The sequence below is a fragment of the Spermophilus citellus genome (genome assembly GCF_964194105.1).
Source record: "Spermophilus citellus genome assembly, chromosome: 15".
Taxonomy (NCBI): Eukaryota; Metazoa; Chordata; class Mammalia; order Rodentia; family Sciuridae; genus Spermophilus; species Spermophilus citellus.
In genome coordinates this window covers 65,854,045-65,873,145 of record NC_138195.1, presented here as the reverse complement: position 1 = coordinate 65,873,145, position 19,101 = coordinate 65,854,045, and the positions used below count along the sequence as shown (strand labels likewise).

Below are 19,101 nucleotides of genomic sequence, written 5' to 3'. Positions count from 1 at the left end.
CAGACAGGAATAAGAAGAAAACAGCTAAATTTTTAAACAGTTTTTAAAGGTTACATGTGGGCTGGCGTGATATATCCCCTACCAACTCTTTCTCCTGGGCTTCCAAGGATGGATGGTGGGGAGCAGGGTGTAGGACACTATAGGGATCAGCGCAAAGAGCTGGAAGAAATGCCTTGAGGATAAGCAGGTTGTCAGTGGGAGGAATCTCCTAAGGCACAGAAAACTGACAAACACTTGGATGTTTGGGGAGGATGGGTGAGCTTTGTAAGTAGCCCTTGAGCTGGCCCATTGTGAAAAGAGCTGCTCATGAAGAACAGTTGTCAGGTGCAGATGACCACATGTCTGAGAGCCAGTAAAAGAAACTCCCTGGAATAATTAATGTGGTCTATATCTTTGATACCCAAAGTGCGGTCCCTGGGTGACAGTATGAGCATTGTTTGAAATGTAGAACCTTGAACCTCACGCTAGACTCAATCATTTATTAATCAATTGAAACTAAATAATTTTTATTTCAACAAGATCCCCAGGTGATTTGCATGCACATTAAATTTAGGTTAGCATGGTCTTTTAAGGTTCATTCTTATTTCTAAAATTCTGTCTTAATAATATGTACAATCAAGCGCTACATATTCCAAGCTGGAAAACTTCCATATTGCTAGAGTAATCAAAGACAACTTCACCCTGGAATTCAAAGTTGAGTTGATCCTTAAGAGCTGGAGGGGAAGATGGTCATGTTAAGAGATAACATAAAGGCAATGAAGCAGAAAGAGTAATACTGAGCACCTACCAGGAACAGTGGATTTGTAGTTGACCTGGTAGTGGAGAGGGAGGTTTGCTATGGCTTTTATCATAGGTTCTAACTCTTACTTTTCCAAAACAAATAGGTCACATATTTTGCTCCAAGGAACATAATCCAGATACTGGACAGAATGGCCTGAGTTCTGTAACAGAGGCTCAAGAACAGTGTTGTGGTAGCACAAGGAAGCATTGTGACTTAGAGACTTGGAGAAGGCTTCCTGAAGGAGTGAAGTTAGAGCTGAACTTTGAAAGTGTAGCGGGACAAGTTGTCATCTGAGTTGAGGTGACAACTTGAACAGCATTAGGAAAGATCAGTCCAACTGGCTCGAGAATAAGGAAAATCAGAAGAGTGAAATGGGGTGTGAGCCTGAGAGAGCTGTCAGCCATGGCTTGTTGAAAGCCTGGAATGTATGCTGGTGAGCTTGGCTATATTTTGTAGGCATTAGAAAGTCATGAATGATTGCAGTTGGGGAACAATGGGGTTGAATCTACTTTTCACAGAGATTAACCTAGCTGCAATAGATGGGAGGCAAGAGAAATCTATTAGTGCAGGTGTTTTATGGGACAATACCAGTGAGACTAGAAAGGAGGATCAAAAAGGAAAATGTTATAAAGGCAGAATGGACACCTCCTATTGATGAAGTTGATTCTGATCTTGGTTAGGTGAGGCAGTGATGGCATTGATCATGGAAAATATAGGGGGAGGATCAGAGTTAGGAATAAAGGTCAAGTTCAATTTACAGCATCCCAAATATATCCCATTCCCTACCTAGCTTCCAAGACTCCCCTCCCTCTCCTCCCTTCATAGAACTTCACTAGAAGAGGTGAAGTTTATTAGATGAATATATCTCACTTGTCATTGCCACATCCTTGGTCTCTGATGAGTTTTGCTATTCAGCATACAAAAGGGATATACAAACCACAAGTCAATTCCAGTGCTGATAAGGGTGATGCCATCATTGTGTCAATTTACATTTGAAATTAATTTATCTACTTAGAGAAATGCAAAAGCCATGGCAAATGTCTTCATCCAATAAATAGTCCTGAATGACACCAATTCTGCCTGTGATCAAACTGTGTATTCAGTTATATTAGTCTCAAGTGCAAATAAAAGTTGGATAATTAGCCATACATTGTCCTAAACATACAAAGTAAGAAAAATAAATAGACACATAATCTCTCAGGCAATCTACCAGTTGAGACGATAAGTCTAATTTGGGAGTTGCCAGATCATCTTGATGAAAGCTTCTTTCTGTAAAGAAGTTGAAGACTGATACACCCTGGAAAGTAGTGATTTTTCTAGGAGTCTATTTGTACACAAGTTAAGTAGTTTCTAATTTAAAGGAAACAAACTTTACATTTCAGTAAATGAGACACTGGTATGTTGAATCATTGCATCCAATGCTTCACTCCTTTCCTGTTTTAGAATTAATTGTCCAGTCCTTTGTTGTCCGACTTTGCCATTTCTCCAAGCATTTCTCTGACTTGCTGAGAATGAGCTTGGTCAAATGGCTTGGTTTTGTCAATAGGATATAGGTGGAATTGAGAAGGGATAAGACCTGGCTGAAGCCATAAGAGACATCCTCTTTCCCTGTCACTCTCATGAGCCTCTACATTTATCATGGGAATGTGTTCCAAGAAGCCACTGGGCAGGGAAATTAAGAAATAAGGTAATGGGCCTGATCCAGACTCACCAGTGGAAGTAGAGATTCTCAGCTGACTTGCAGACCTGCAAACATGAAAACTTTGAGGTTGTGATTAAAAAAAAATCAAAACTAATACTAACTGAAAGAATCATATGGTTACTGAGTGCAGCTAATTATGAGAAACTCTCATGCTCTAACAAGATAGCAAATATTGAAATTTGAATCAGAGGAACCAGAACAATTTGGGTGAAATTCAGCTCATCTTTTAAGTTTAGAATAAATGGTAATACAGTTTAATAGTACTTTTACTATAATGTAGAAATCTGTTCTGTGAGCTATTAAAAGACTGACATTTATTTTGATAGTCATATTGCATTTTGAGCAATGTAAGCATTTTTTAATTATCTTGTATTATCTTTAAAGCCAGGTGAAATGTTCCCAAGGTCACTCCTCAGGCATGCTAGATAACATAACAGGCATCTCTGTGTTCATAGGATATTAGAGAAACCTCAGGAATAAAGTAAAATTCTCAGCTACGATCTTAAAATCTCATTTAATAATAATATGAATCTTTGCATATAATAAATATAATAGTAAGGATGGTAGAGCATGTGTAGCTGCATAACCACCCAATACACAGGGAAAGATGAGGCTTTATTACTTGCCTTTTAATTAATCTATTTATTTGTTTATTTGGTATCAGGGATTGAATCCAGGGGTGCTTAACCACTGAGCAATATTCCCAGCCCCTTTTTATATTTTATTTAGAGAATAGGTCTTGCTAAGTTGTTTAAGGCCTTGCTAAGTTGCTGAGACTGGTCTTGAATTCACAATCCTCCTGCCTCAGTCTCCTGAGATGCTGAGATTACAGGAATGGGCCACCACACGCGGTATTACCTGTCTTTTTCTCTTTAAGTGTACTGTTAGTCATACACTGACCAATTTGGTAATCACTAATCACTGGTTACATATAAGTTGAGCATGTTTATTACTAAGTGAAGAATAGAATGAGTTGGAACATTACTCTCCCCCTAACTATGGTGAAACACACTCTCTCTCTCTCTCTCTCTCTCATTAGGTACCTTCATTTTTTTCTATAGAGGAAACCATTTATGGTTATTTCCTTCCACTGTGAGTTCACAAAAAATTCCCATCTTATAAAGTAGAAGGTTTGGTAGAACCAAGTTTTGAGTCCTGGGTAAAGTCCAGAGATAAAGAGTAATCAATTATAAAAAGTAGCCAACCCAATATTAAAATTAGTTGATGGGGATCCATTTGGTTAACTACCCAGAATGGCCCAAAGCAAATCTTGGATCTAACTAAAAACAACAATAACAACAACAAAAAATAAACAAACCTTTCCTTGAAGAGAACTGAGATTAGATCATGCCTGTTGATTATCAGATTATCTCCATAAAGGTGTTTTGTTCTGCCATGGGAAAGAGTTTATATGTGTTCCAGTTGTATTCCTCATTCCTAATCAAGGTCCAGTAAGTTTGATTGTAATAGAAAAGAAAGATTCCTGTCCACAGCCTTATTAAATTTATATTCACCTGTTGTAAAAATGGCTTGGTTATTCAATAGATTTAGGGACATTTGGCTTCTTGTTTCTGGGAGACTCTTCCTTCCCCCATCAGCTCAACAGTCAGTCCCCAGATCCAGACATGGACAGTGAGCCTGGTAGTAGTGAGAATAAGACATCACCACTCAGTCCCACTCAACAGGTAACTGTTGAATTCACAATCCTCCTGCCTCAGCCTTGCAGCAATCCTTAAAGGAAGGAAGCACAGATTCTCATGGCTCCACGATAAGGCCCATAGCTAGTTCTTTCACGAAATATTCCATGGAATAAGTAAAGGAAGCCCAAGTTTGGGTGACAGAGATGGTAACAACACTTTCAGACTGGGTTCCTGGTCCATTATGGCATGTAATTACTTTGACAGGGCAAAAGCATACCACTCCATTCTGATACCACCCTATCTCTAAATGACACCTCTGGACAATAAAATTTGGCCTTCCTTTAAAACTCCACTGGTCCTCTTTGAAGTGAAGTTGATTAGCACATTCAGCTGTTAGCTGAGGGGTTTGTGACAGTCTTGTCTCTGCAACTTCTTGGTGATGAAATGTTATTGAACTAATAGAGCTGATGTTTGCACAACATTGCAAATGCACTGAATGTCACTGAACTGCACTGAATTAAGTGTTCAGATGGTGAATTTTATGTTATATGTATTTTAACATAATGAGCTCAAAACTCAAAGATTCATTGTAGGGTGCACATTCCCAACCCTGACTTGTATCTTTAATTTTTCTTCCTAGCAAGTGTACACCTACCTCATAATTTGTCTTGAAATCTGAATGCCTATATGTGCATCTGCTTTTTAAAAATCTCCTATGTGAGCATTCCACTCGGTAGCACTGGACATCACCTAGGAATATATCACTACCTATGCTAGCTGTCGACGTAATGTAATGCTGGGTTCACAAAATCTGACTACTTCAATAACTTAAGAAAACGACAAAGCATACAAACACACAGAAGTACTTTTTCAATAATCCGGGGATGGTTCTGAGACCTTAGAGGTATGTGGAAAGAGAGAGAGCCACTGGAATTCTTTATTCTTATGTAGGGGACACACAAGGGGAGGTTCCATGGAACATTCTATCCTAAAAAGGGCAAAGGGGTAGGATTACAATGGAAGAAGTGAGTGTAACTCACAAGGCATAGCTCCAGGTGCTGGCAACATCCACTTGGAGCCATGCCTTGTAATCCGAGCTGGGGTAACACCCAAGTTATTGCAATAATTGTTCAGTGCCCTGGAGCATCAGGACTTAAAGGTGTGTTCATCCAGGGCAGCTCCTGACAGGAATATGTGACAAATTCACACCCCTATGTCAAAAGGATTAAGAATTTTATTAACTGCATGGGCACAGATCCCTTTGCAAAACTCTTTGGCCTTAGCACACGTTTACCTACTCTAGAAAATTCTCCTGCCCTAAGGGGCAAGGCTGAGAAGGACATAGGGTCTGCACTCCCCAAAGGCAGTGTATGGCTTTCTGAATAAATGGGAAGCAGGGGGTAGAGAGGGATCCTCAAAGAATAAGACTGAACCAGTTCCTGAGATTCTTCTTTTAGCCACTCCACTTCCCAGCACAGGACTCAGGACTCTCAGTTCTTCCAGACAGAGTCAATATTGTTCTTTTATAAAGCAAAAATCATGAAAAGTGGCAGGTCTCAAAGACCTGCACAAGTACACAATACAAAGGAGGACTAGGGTAGGTGGGAAAGACTCATAAGACAGCGTCTGTCAGGAAGTTCTTGAGGCAGAGGGTGGTGAATTACCTCCCAAGAAAATGCCTCAGAAGAAGCCAAGGAAGCTTTGTGCTAGTCAAGACACCCTGGCAGGCCCAGGAGGAGGCTGCTGGACACCACACACTGCTGCATGGAGGGAGGCACTCCCTGGGCAGGTTTGTTCTGAGTCCAGGCAAAAGATTTCAGGTGCTCCTGCTATACCATTTCTCTCCGGAAATATGAAGATTTCTTACATATAAACAAGGTTGCAATGATCCCTGAGACTAATATCAGGGAGAAGAAGACCATGAGGAATATATATGTTGAGTGGTAGAGAGGTGCGGTGAATGGCTGCTCAGCTGGGATCATGTTGGTCAGGTTCAGCATGTAGCCCAATGTCCACCCGGCGCTGGATTTTTCGATCTGCAAGAGTGAGGAAAATGTGTTGTTTATGGTCCAAGAGATACTTTACAGGTTTCTTCCAACCTCATCCAGGACACTGTAGCTGACATGTTGACAGCACCCCATGCAATTTTCTAAATGAACTGAATTCATAGTCTATTGGGAATATGGTTGTGGGGAAAATACAAGCAAAGGATTAGAAGAGAGTTTGAAGCCTCACTGCCATAGTCCCAAAGTCAGAAAGGCCTTTGGTGAGTGACTGCCCACTGCACTTTTGGAACTTGGCATTCTTATTCTCCTGCTTAAATGAATGTGTGGAGTGGGGAAGAGGGATAAAGGAAGGTGAGAGGAAGCAGGTAAAAGGGTGAAGGAATAATGAATGTCTCTGGCCTTTTACACCTTTGTCAAGCCAAGAAACATCTGTAAATAATCAGGCCTTCTACATGATTCACTTAGGGGAAAGCTGTGGAATAATCCCAGTAAATCAACCTCACCAAGGTGGGCAGACTATGCACATGCATGGGAAGGTTTCTTATTAAATGATAAAACACGCAGTGATCCTCTTATAGGAATAATTTCCAGTCACCTCAGAACTTATTGGAATATAGGGAATCTTTGAATGCTAAATGTGGAAATGCTTTTATTACATGAGTTGTGCATGGCCACAGAAGACGTATTAGGAGGTACAGATAGAAGGAAAGAAGAAAATTAAAACCATCACACGTCACCACTCGGAAATTGCTACACATTTTGTGGCATATCCTTCCAGTGCTCTCTGAGAACTTTTTAATTACAAAGAAGTGGAGTTAAATTGTGCACACAATAATTCATTTCACAATCCCTAGAGAACACCCTCCAGGTTTATTAAGAGAGCCCTACATTGTTTCCACTTCATTGTCCCTGCCATGAACTGCCTTATATAACCCTCTCACCTTAGCCAGTCGTTTCTAAATCCTAGAAATGGAGTAATTGGACACCACGATGTGCCCATTTTTAAGGCTCTTGGAACACATTGTCATACGGTACATGTACCTTCTCCCCCAAACCCTTACTAATATTGGGAATTAATAATTTGTGAAACATCCACTTCCTTGTGGGGAATGGAAACCTTATGGGACTGCGTGTGTCAAGGAGGCTCCAGAGGTAAAGGAGTTATCACTCAGGCTTTAGAAATCAGGGCTGCTCTGTGTGTCAGTCAAAAATGTGAACTAGTTCCTTCAGAGAAACAAAATAGACTGTGATGGGATGGAAGGGAGTCTGAGATATTAAAATCAGGAAAACATATGAGTTTGAATTAGAAGGCCCATACTGAAAAGAATGGACTCATACTACTGTATTTGGAGCTGCTGCAGCATCTGCATCAGTGAATTATTTTGCTTGATATCACCATATTTTAAATGGAATTAAAATGTGTTTTTCCTTAGTGTACATGGTTTTAAAATCTCCAATAATGTGACTCTTTTTCTTTTTTTACTCTTGGTATTTTTTGTCAAGCCTGTCACACAGCTGATGTCAAAGTTTCTATACTCATGATTACCTGCAGGTGGCGCTATGGCAAAAACAGCAGTGAGGTTGCACTATGGCTCCAGCTAAGCCTGGCTTCTAAGCATCAGCCCCATTCCCAGCCACTCAGCTCCTTTCCTGGCACAGGGCTCTGATTGGTCACTCTTGAAGCAACAACCAACAAGGCCTCCATTCCTTACAAGGAACCATGATCATCCTTTCTAAGTTTGTGCAAGGGGCTTTAGGAAGAGATTTTATTTTTGAAGTTACTCCATACAGTCATGGTCTCTAATAACTTTATTTTATTTTATATGTTAATTTTCATGTGGTGCTGAGGATCAAATCCAGTGCCTCAGATATGCTAGGCAAATGTTCTACCACTGAGCCAGAACCCTGGCCCCTGGGATGGATTTTGAAGTCAGCACAACACAATCACTGTGGCTACTGAAATGATTTATATTAACTTCTCATTTTTTGTTTTAAGAGAATTAGCCACTGTTCTGTGGGCAGACAGATATAACTGAGAATGCAGGTTCAGCTCCTTGGGGAGATGCCCATAGGTGGTTGATATTCCCAGCAGGGCTTCACACAGTATGGCAGCATGGGTTAGGAGTGAAATGGCAGAACAGAACATCAGGCCAAAACAAATCAGGTCAACTCCTACCATTTTCAAGACCCAAGCTTTAGTAGCTACCACCCAACTTCCCCAGAACCCAATGCATTGCCAAATTACCTTGCCCTTAAAATGAATGTTTTCCCAGGACTTGCTTGTGAAATGATAGCCATGCAGAAGGAGGGAGAGGATGTAGGTACCAGAAAAACAGTATTCACTCAGGTACTTCTCCTTTATTCCAGGAAAAGATGAACTCACCTAGAAATGAAGCAAAGTAAATATACTGTACAAAGGCACCTCTCCAAGTCCTCTTCCTTATTACTAGACTTGATGAAGCAAGGAGAAAGGCTGAGCCCATGTGAGCCTGAGGCCAGGCTCTCCCAGTGGCTCTGGGATTGGTGCTGCTCTCCTTCAGTAGGTAGAAGAAAGTTTAGTTTGGGGTCTCCTAAGGAGGCTTTCTATTCCTTCATAGAGTTCTGTACAATATCAATAGATGCTCCAGGAAAAAAAGTAGTTCCTGTACTCTAGGAGGTTCAGAAATAGTTAATTTAAGTATCTGGTTCTGTCCCCTAAAGTTAGAGTTTTGCAGTCATATTATCATATTAATTTCTGTATAAAATATGGCACATAATAAATCCATTATCCTTTGTTTAATCAGAGTGCCCTAAATGCTCTTGAGGAGAGACTTGGGCTTAGTACCTCTATAAGTATCTTAACAAAATAATGTACAGCTGGGTGCAGTTGCACATGACTCTAATCCTAGTGGCTTAAGAGGCTGAGGCAGGAGGATAGGGACTTCAAAGTCAGCCTCAGCAATTTAGGGAGGGCCTGAGTAACTCAGTGAGACCCTGTCTCTGAATAATACAAAATGTGGTTGGGGATGTTGCACAGTGATTAAGTGCCCCTGAGTTCAATCACCAGTACAAAAAAAAAAAAAAAAAAAAAAAAAAAAAAGCCCTCACCACTCAGCTTAGACCCTGAGCTGACACAGTCTAAGCTGGAACTACCAACTCAGAATCTGCATTTTAATACTATTCTCAGGTCATTTATATGCACAATAATGTTTGAGAAATGGAGCTCTGGAACACACTTTAAGAAGCATTTTGCTGAAGACTACTGAAAGTGCCAGCTTCTTACCTTCTGTATTCTCTCCTTACTTAACCTTTCTAAAAATATCTGATTCACATAAAGTCCTCATTCATCTTGTTAAGTCCTTGTTTGTTCATCCCACTTTCTACTGAAGATATTAAGAGCTGTCTGCCACTCCCTGCCCTTATCCATCTAGCTGTTGTGATGATATAGTCTGCTCTGCTCCTCCTCCTGCCTTAATTAGAGGACAACAGGCTAGGACATCTCTTGGTCAGCCCAGAGTTCTGTTTGTAGCTCCATTTCTTGGCCCTTAAGTTGGGCATTCTCTCCTGAACACATGGGCAGAGAAAGAACTAACATTTTAGAGATATATCATGTACTCAAAACTATGCCAAATATTTTATATGCAGTATCTCCCTGCCCTGTCTTTCCCCCATTTTTTTATACCTCCTAAAAAACATGTCATCTGTAAATCTTATCTTCTGACTGGGGTCTCAAAAGAGCATTCTATAAAATTCAATACCCTTCATGATAAAAATTATCAACAAATTAAGTACAGAAGGAATTCCAAAACAATAAAGGTTATGTAAGAAAAGCCCATGGCCAATATCATACTGAATGGAAACGACTGAGAGCATTTCCTTCTAAGATCTGAAGCAAGACAAGAATGTCGAATTGTGGCACTAATAGTTTAAGTAGTACTGGAAGTCTTAGCAAAAACAAGTAGGGAAGAGAGAAAAATAATTAGTACCCAAATTATAAAGTAAGAAATCAAATTATCCCTGTTTACAGACTTGATTTAATGCATAGCAGAACTAAATTCTCCATTAAAAGTCTATCAGAACTGATAGAGTTATAAAACAAATTTAATTAAATTAACAATGTTTCAGAACACAAAATCAACATATAAATAACAGTTACATTTTATATTCCAACAATTATTTTGGTGAAAAAGAAATAAAGCAAGAAATGCCATCCACAAGAGCTTTCAAAAATACATAGGAATAAATTTAACCAAGGAAGTTGGTCCAATGAAAGAAATTCAAGAAAAAAATCAGAAATGGAAAATGTACTATTTGCATGGATGGGAAGAATTAATACCATTAAAATGATAATATTATATAAAGTAGTCTACAGATTCAATGCCATCCCCATCCCCAAACTAAGAGTCATCATTACAGAAATGTGGGAAAAAAAAAAAACCTTACAGTTCATATAGAAATCCCACCCCCGCTCCACACACAGAATATCCAAAGCAATAACAAGAAAAACAAACTACCACTACTAATAACAACAAAAACAAAGTTGGATCTTTACAATACCTGACTTCAAAATAGACTATTCAAAGCTACAATAGCCCAAACTGCATGGTACTGGATATGCATAAGCAGAAGAATGAAACTAGGTTTCTAGCTCTCACCATATAGAAAAATTGTTTCAAAATGGGTCAAAGATCTAAGGTAAGACTTGAAACTATGAAATAACTAGCAAACAACATAGAGGATATCCTTCAAGACATTGGTGTAGGCAAAGATTTTTTGTATAAAACCGAAAAAACTTGGATGACAAAAGTAAAAATATACTAATAGGATTATCTCAAAGAAGCTTCTGCATAGCAAAGGAAGCAACCAGTATTAAAAAGGAAATAACAGAATAGTAGAAATTATTTACAAATTATTCATCTGACATGGGATTAATATCCAGATTATACAAGGAACTCAAACAGCCAAAAATCCCAAATAATTAAGCTAAAAAATGAACAAATGTCTGAATCCTTAAAGGAAAATATACACAGGGCCAACATGTGTATGAAAAAATATGTTCAATTTTCTAATCAGGGAAATGCACATCAAAACCACAGTGAAATATTATTTCACTCCAGTTTTAATGGCTACTATCAAAAAGACACAAAATAAATGCTAGTGAGGAGACAGAAGAAAGGGAACTCTTATGTACAATCAGTGGGAATGTGAATTAGTACAGTCATTATGGAAAAAAGTATGGAGTGTGTTTAAAAAATTAAAAATTGATATCACACCTGGGAAAATATCCGAAGGAAATGAAATTGTTAGATCCAAGAGATACCTGTAGTACTCCTATTATGGTGTAGATATGAGGTGTCCCCCAAAAGTTAATGTAATGCAAGAAAGTTTAGATGTCAAATGATTGAATTATGAGAGTTTTAGCTTAATCAGTGCATTGGTCACTGATAGGAATTAACTGGGTGGTAACTGTAGGGAGGTGAAAAATAGCTGGAGGAGGTGGGTCACTGGGCATGGCTTTGGAGTTTATATGCTGTTCGTGGTGAGTGGAGCTCTCTCTGCTTCTTGGTGCCATGTCCTGACCTACTTTCCTCTCCCATGCCCTTCTGCCATGATGTCCTGCTTTGCTTTAGGTCAAACAATATTAAGTCAGATAACCCTGGACTGAACCTCTAAAACCATGAGCCCCTAAATAAAATTTTCCTCCTCCATGTTGTTCTTGTCAGGTCTTTGGTTCAGGAGTTTTGGGAACTCTTTGGAATTTGTGGCAGGAATTTTGAAAAAAAAGGTGCAAGCTGGAAAACTTTTAGTTGCAAGTGGACCTTGATGGCTGATTCTGGTGGAGTTCAGAAGACCAAAATGCAAAAGGACAGCAAAGACTGAGCTCATGAGATTGCAGAGGAGAAGTAGAACTTTATTGGAAATTGGACTAGAAGTCATTCATGTTACATTGTGGCAAAGATGTTGTTTCCATTTTGCCCATGTGCTGAGACTTTCCTGAGATTGAATTTAAAGGTGAAGAACTAATGACTCTGGTAGAGGAAATCTCACAGCATTCAGGCAGTATGGCATGGATACTGCTAGGGGTTGTTAGCCAAGTTTACCATGATACTCAGGAGCAGAAAACAGAGAAGGAAGATTTGAAAACTTGCAGTTTGGCAAGAAAAATGGGAATCGAACTCTGGCTAAGGAAGGTGTGGTTGTTAAAGCAATTAAAACCACTAAAGAAATGGTGACAACAGAAATAGACAATAGAAACAGACAATAGAAAATATGGCTTCAGGGCACCTCAGAAAATGGCAAGACCACACCCATCTCAGGATCAAGGATGTAAAATTTAAAATGCCTTTGAAAAGAGAGTATGAGGCACCTGGTTTGCACAGAGGCACCTAGGAAGATGTTTCACTATATTCAGCAATGCAGATACTCAGAGGTTGCTGCAGGAAGCTTGGCTACTGTTCAGATTGTGGCAGACCTGGGCATCCACCAAATGGTGCCAGTTCTGCAGGACTGCAGGATGCTGGAGTTAGAGGTCTTGGAGACTTCCACTGAGATTTCAAAGGATAGTTTGGGAGCCTAGACAAGCATAGCAGAGTCGGATTTCCTATGGGCAGTCTCTGAAAGGGCAATGCCTGAAGATATGAGATGGAAGCCATAGCTTCATTGCAGATCCCCAAGAATAAGAGATACCAGTAACCTGGGAAGTCTGTCAATGAAAACTATAGGAATTGGGCAACTGCCAAGAGAAAGGCTGCTTGGACTTCAACCAGCAAGGCCAAAGGGGTAGAGGTACACAATCCCTTTGGAGAGAATATCATCATGCAATGTGCCTCATGGGGGACATGAAGCTCAAAGGCCTTGTTTGCCCAGCTGGATTTTGGTCTTGCTTTGGTCCCATTCCTTCATTCAATGTGCTAATTTCTCCCTATGGAATGGAAATGTTTACTCTGCCTTTATATTTTGGATATATATATATATATATATAAAACTTGCTTTGAATTTTTTATAAGGAAGTATATCTAAGAATTTGCCTTAGTCTCAGAGGAGCCCTTGGACATGGATTTTTGGACAATGCTGAAGCTATTAAGACTATGGAGACACTTGGAAATGAACTAAATGTATTTCACATTATAAGATGGCCATGAGCTTTTGGGGGTCAGGGGTAAAATGTTATGATTTAGATATGAGATGACCCCTAAAGATCAAAGCTCATGTGTGAGCCAATGCAAGAAAGTTTAGAGTTAAAATGATTGGATCATGACAGCCTAAACCTAATCAGAGCCTTAATCCAGAATGAATTAATTTGGTGGTAACTATAGACAGAAAAGTGTGGCTAGAGGAGGTAGGTCACTGGGGTGTGCCCTTGGGGTATATATTTTTTCCTGTTGAGCAGAACTGGTATGTATTTTTTCCTGGTGAGCAGTATTCACTCTTTCTGCTTCCGAGAGGCATGTCCTTAGTTATTTTCCCCCAACAAACACTTCCACCATGATATTCTGTCTTATCTTAGGCCCAGAGCAATGGAGCCAGCTGTCTTTGGACTGTGACCTCTGAAACTGTGAGCTCCAATAAACTTTTTATTCTCTACATTGTTCTTGTCAGATCTTTTGATCACAGCAACAAAAACCCGACTAAAACAACTCCCATGTTTCTTGCAGGACTACTCATGATAGCCAGGATATGGAATCAACAAAGCATCTATCAACTGATGAATGGATAAAGAATATGTGATATATAAATAAATATACTCAGCTAAAAAAAAGAATGAAATCCTGTCACAGCAACATGGATGAAACTTGAAGACATTATGTAAAGAGAAATAAGTCTGGCAAAGAAAAATAAATACCACACATGTTCTTTACTCTTTTGTGGAAATTTAAAAAAAAATATCACAACAAAGAAGAGAATGGAATAGTAATCACTGAAGACTGGAAATATAGGGGTAGGGTGAACAGAGAAAGCTTAGATTAGGGCCTTTAAAACAGGAGCAATTAGTTATTCCATACTAGTAAGGTAATTAGTTTGTAATAACGTATGATCATTTCAAAATACCTAGAAAAAAAGATAAAGGTTTCTGACACATAGAAATGATTAATATTTGAGGAAATGGGGGCTGGGGCTCAGTGGTAGAGTGCTTGCCTAGCATGTTCAAGGAGCTGGTTCAATCCTCAGCACCACATAAAAATAAATAAAAGTATTGTGTCCAACTACAACTAAAAATTTTTTTAAAAAATTTGAGGAATTGGAAATGCTTGTTACCCTAATTTGATCATTACACATTGTATTATATTATCATATTATATAGCACATGAGGTAGGTACTCTTATACCAGTTAAATAAGAATTTCTGGGAGTGGAACATGGCCTCAGTTAACAAAACAAAACAAACACAGTAAGATACCACCTCACTCCTCTTGGAATGAATATCATCAAAAAGCCAAAAGTGCACTGGGATGTAATTCAGAAATAGCGTGCTTGTCTGGCATACACAAGGCCTTGGGAGAGTCCCAGCACTGCCAAAAAAGAAAATAAAAAATAGACAAATGATAACTAATGTTGGCAAAGATGTAGAGATACACATTGTTGGGAACGTAACTTTGTCACAGCAATTATGAAAAAAATTATAGATTCCTAAAAAAATTTTTTTCCTTGAAAAAGAAAATTTTTCTTTTTAAAATATTTTAATTGATTTTTAAAAAAATAAATGACAGGGGAATGCATTACAACTCTTATTACACATATACAGCACAATTTTTCATATCTCTGGTTGTATATAAAGTATGTTCACACGAATTCATGTCTTCATACATGCACTTTGGATAATGATGTCCATCACATTCCACCATCATTTCTAACCCCTTGCCCCCTCCCTTCCCCTCCCACCCCTCTGCCCTATCTAAAGTTCATCTATTCCTCCCATGCTATCCCTTCCTACCTCACTATGAAGCAGTCTCCTTATATCAGAGAAAACATTCAGCATTTGTTTTTTGGGGATTGGCTAAATTCACTTAGCATTATCTTCTCCAACGCCATCCATTTCCTGCATATTCCATGATTTTATTCTTTTTTTATTGCTGAGTAAAATTCCATTGTGTATATATGCCACATTTTTTTATCCATTCATCTACTGAAAGGCATGTAGGTTGGTTCCACAGTTTAGATTTTGTGAATTGTGCTACTATAAACATTGATGTGGCTGTGTCCTTGTAGTATGCTGTTTCTAAGTCCTTTGAGTATAGACCAAAGAGTTGGATAGATGGGTCAAATGGTGGTTCTATTCCCAGTATTCTAAGGAATTTCCATACTGCTTTCCAGTTGGCTGCACCAATTTGCAGTCCCACCAGCAGTATATGAGTGTACCTTTTTCCCCACATCCTTGCCAACACTTATTACTGTTTATCATAATAGCTGTCATTCTGACTGGAGTAAGATGATATCTTAGAGTAGTTTTGATTTGCATTTCTCTAACTGCTAGAGATGATGAATATTTTTTCATATATTTGTTGATTGATTGTATATCCTCTTCTGAGAGGTGTCTGTTCAAGTCGTTGGCCCATTTATTGATTGGGTTATTTGTTTTTTTGGTGCTTAGCTTTTTGATTTCTTTATATACCCTAGTGATTAGTAATCTATCTGATAAGGGGTAAAAAAATTTGCTCCCAAGATGTAGGCTCTCTATTCACCTCATAGATTGTTTCTTTTGCTGAGAAGAAACTTTTTAGTTTGAATCTATCCCATTTATTGATTCTTGGTTTTAATTCTTGCACTATAGGAGTCTTATTAAGGAAGTTGGGGCCTAGTCCCACATGAGGAAGATTAGGGCCTACTTTTTCTTCTATTAGATGCAGAGTCTCTGGTTTAATTTCTAGGTCCTTGCATGCACTTTGAGTTGAGTTTTGCACATGGTGAGAGATAGGGGTTTAATTTCATTTTGTTGCATATGGATTTCCAGTTTTCCCAGCACCATTTGTTGAAGAGGCTATCTTTTCTCCAATACATGTTTTTGGTGCCTTTGTCTAATATAAGGTAATTGTAATTTTGTGGGTTAGTCTCTGTGTCCTCTATTCTGTATCATTGGTCTACCAGTCTGTTTTGGTGCCAATACCATGCTGTTTTTATTACTATTCTCTGTAGTATAGTTTAAGGTCTGGTATCATGACGCTGCCTGCTTTACTCTTCCTGCTAGGGATTGCTTTAGCTATTCTGGGTCTCCTATTTTTCCAGATGAATTTCATGATTGATTTTTCTATTTCTATGAGAAATGCCATTGGTATTTTGATCAGAAATGCGTTAAATCTGTATAGTGCTTTTGGAAGTATGGTTATTTTGATAATATTAATTCTGCCTATCCAGGAGCTAGGTAGATCTTTCTATCTTTTAAGGACTTCTTTGATTTCTTTCTTTAGGGTTCTGTAGTTTTCATTGTATAGATCTTTCACCTCTTTTGTTAAGTTGATTCCCAAATATTTTTTTAGGCTATTGTAAATAGGATAGTTTTCCTCATTTCCCTTTCAGAGGATTTGTCATTGATATACAGAAATACCTATTATTTATGGGTGTTGATTTATATCCTGCTACTTTGCTGAATTCATTTACTAGTTCTACAAGTTTTCTGGTTGAATATTTAGGTCTTCAAGGTATAGAATCATATTGTCAGCAAATAGTGATAATTTAAGTTCTTTTTTTCCTATACATATCCTTTTAATTTCTTTTGTTTAATTGCTCTGGCCAGTATTTCAAGAACTATGTTAAATAGAAATGGTGAAAGAAAGCATCCCTTTCTTCTTCCAATTTTTAGAGGGAATGCCTTCAATTTTTCTCCATTTAGAATGCTGTTGGCCTGGGGCGTACCATAGATAGCCTTTACAATGTTGAGATATGTTCCTTATCCCTAGTTTTTCTAGTGTTTTAAACATGAAGGGGTGCTGTATTTTGTCAAATGCTTTTTCTGTGTCTATTGAGATGATCATATGATTTTTATCTTTGAGTCTATTGATGTGATGAAATACATTTATTGATTTCCGTATGTTGAACCAACCTTGCATCCCTGGGATGAACTCCACTTAATTGTGGTGTATGATCTTTTTGATATGTTTTCGTATTTGATTTGCCAGAATTTTATTGAGAATTTTTGCACCTATGTTCATTAGTGATATTGATCTGTAGTTTTCTTTCTTTGATGTATCTTTGCCTGGTTTTGGAATGGTGATATTGGCCTCATAGAATGAGTTTGGAAGTGCTGCCTCTTTTTCTATTTCCTGAAATAAATTGAAGAATATTGTTATTAGTTCTTCTTTAAAGGTCTTGTAGAACTTGGCTGTGTATCCATCCAGTCCTGGGCTTTTCTTGGTTGGTAGGCTTCTGATGGTGTCTTCTATTTAATCACTTGATATTGGTCTGTTTAAATTGTGTATATCTTCCTGGTTCAATCTGGGCAAATCGTATGACTTAAGAAATCTGTCAATGCCTTCAATGTCTTCTATTTTATTGGAGTATAAGTTTTCAAAATAATTTCTAATTATCCTCTGTATTTCTGTAGTGTCTGTTGTGATATTACCTTTTTTTATCACATGTTCTGGTAATTTGAGTTTTCTTTTCCCTTGTCTTTGTTAGCATAGCTAAGGGTCTGCCAATTTTATTTATTTTTTCAAAGAACCAACTTTTTGTTTTGTCAATTTTTCAATTATTTCTTTTGCTTTGATTTCATTGATTTCAGCTCTAATTTTAATTATTTCTTGCTTCTACTGCTTTTGCTGTTGATTTGTTCTTCTTTTTCTGGGGCTTTGAGACGTAATGTGAAGTCATTTATTTGTTGACTTTTTCTTCTTTTAAGGAATGAACTCCATGCAATGAACTTTTCTCTTAGTACTGCTTTCATAGTGTCTCAGAGATTTTGATGTGTTGTGTCTATGTTCTCATATACTTGTAAGAATTTTTTAATCTCCTCCTTGATATCTTCTGTAACCCATTGTTCATTCAGTAGCATATTCTTTAGTCCCCAGGTGGTGGAGTAATTTTTATTTTGTCATTGATTTCCAATTTCATTCCATTATGATCTTATAAAATGCATAGTAGTTTTTGTATTGGCTAAGAGTTGCTCTGTGGCATAGTATATGGTCTCTTTTAGAGAAGGATCCATGTGCTGGTGAAAAGAAAGTGTATTTGCTCGTTGAAGGATGAAATATTCTGTATATGTCAGTTAAGTCTAAGTTACTGATTGTATTATTGAGTTCTATAGTTTCTTTATTAAACTTTTGTTTGGAAGATCTATCCAGTGGTGAGAGAGGTGTGTTAAAGTCACCCAAGATTATTGTGTTGTGGTCAGTCTGACTCTTGAACTTGAGAAGAATTTATTTGATGAACACAGATGCTCAATTGTTTGGGGCATATATATTTATGATTGTTATGTCTTGTTGGTGTATAGTTCCCTTGAGCTGTATGTAATTTCCATCTTTATCTCTCTTGATTAACCTTGGCTTGAAGTTTACCTTATTTGATATGGGGATGGGAACTCCTGCTTGCTTCCACACTCCATATGAAAGGTATGATTTTTCCCAACCTTTTACCTTCAGTCTGTATTTGTCTTTTCCTATCAGATGAGTCTCCTAGAGGCAGCATATTGTTGAGTCTTTTTTTAAAATCCAATCTGGTAGCCTATGCCTTTGATTGGTGAGTTTAAGCCATTAATATTCAGGGTTATTATTGAGACATGGTTTGTATTCTCAGCCACATTTGTTTATTTTTGTTATTTAACTTGACTTAGTTTTCTTTTTTGATTAGTTTTTCCTTTAGGGTACTACCTCCGTCTGTTGATTTTCATTATTGTTTTTCATTTCCTCTTCATGGAATATTTTTCAAAGGATGTTTTATAGTGCTGTTTTTCTAGCTATAAATTCTTTTAACTTTTGCTTATCAGGGAAGGTTTTTATTTCATCTTCAAATCTAAAGCTTAATTTTGCTAGATACAAGATTTTGGTTGGCATCCATTTTGTTTCAG

At 38.0% G+C, this 19,101-nt stretch overlaps 1 protein-coding gene across 1 annotated transcript in view; it reads right to left on the bottom strand.

Annotated features, from left to right (window-relative positions):
• Nucleotides 1-214: 214 nt before the first annotated feature.
• ENTPD1 (ectonucleoside triphosphate diphosphohydrolase 1) overlaps nucleotides 215-19,101 on the bottom strand; it is a 107,519-nt gene continuing 88,632 nt past the window's right edge. Inside the window, exons 9-10 of the mRNA XM_081267736.1 lie at nucleotides 8,375-8,512; nucleotides 215-6,159 (exon numbers count right to left, since the gene is read on the bottom strand). Of these exons, the coding sequence (XP_081123862.1) occupies nucleotides 5,953-6,159; nucleotides 8,375-8,512 (345 nt within the window). The 3' untranslated portion in view covers nucleotides 215-5,952. The remainder of the gene's footprint in view (nucleotides 6,160-8,374; nucleotides 8,513-19,101) is intronic.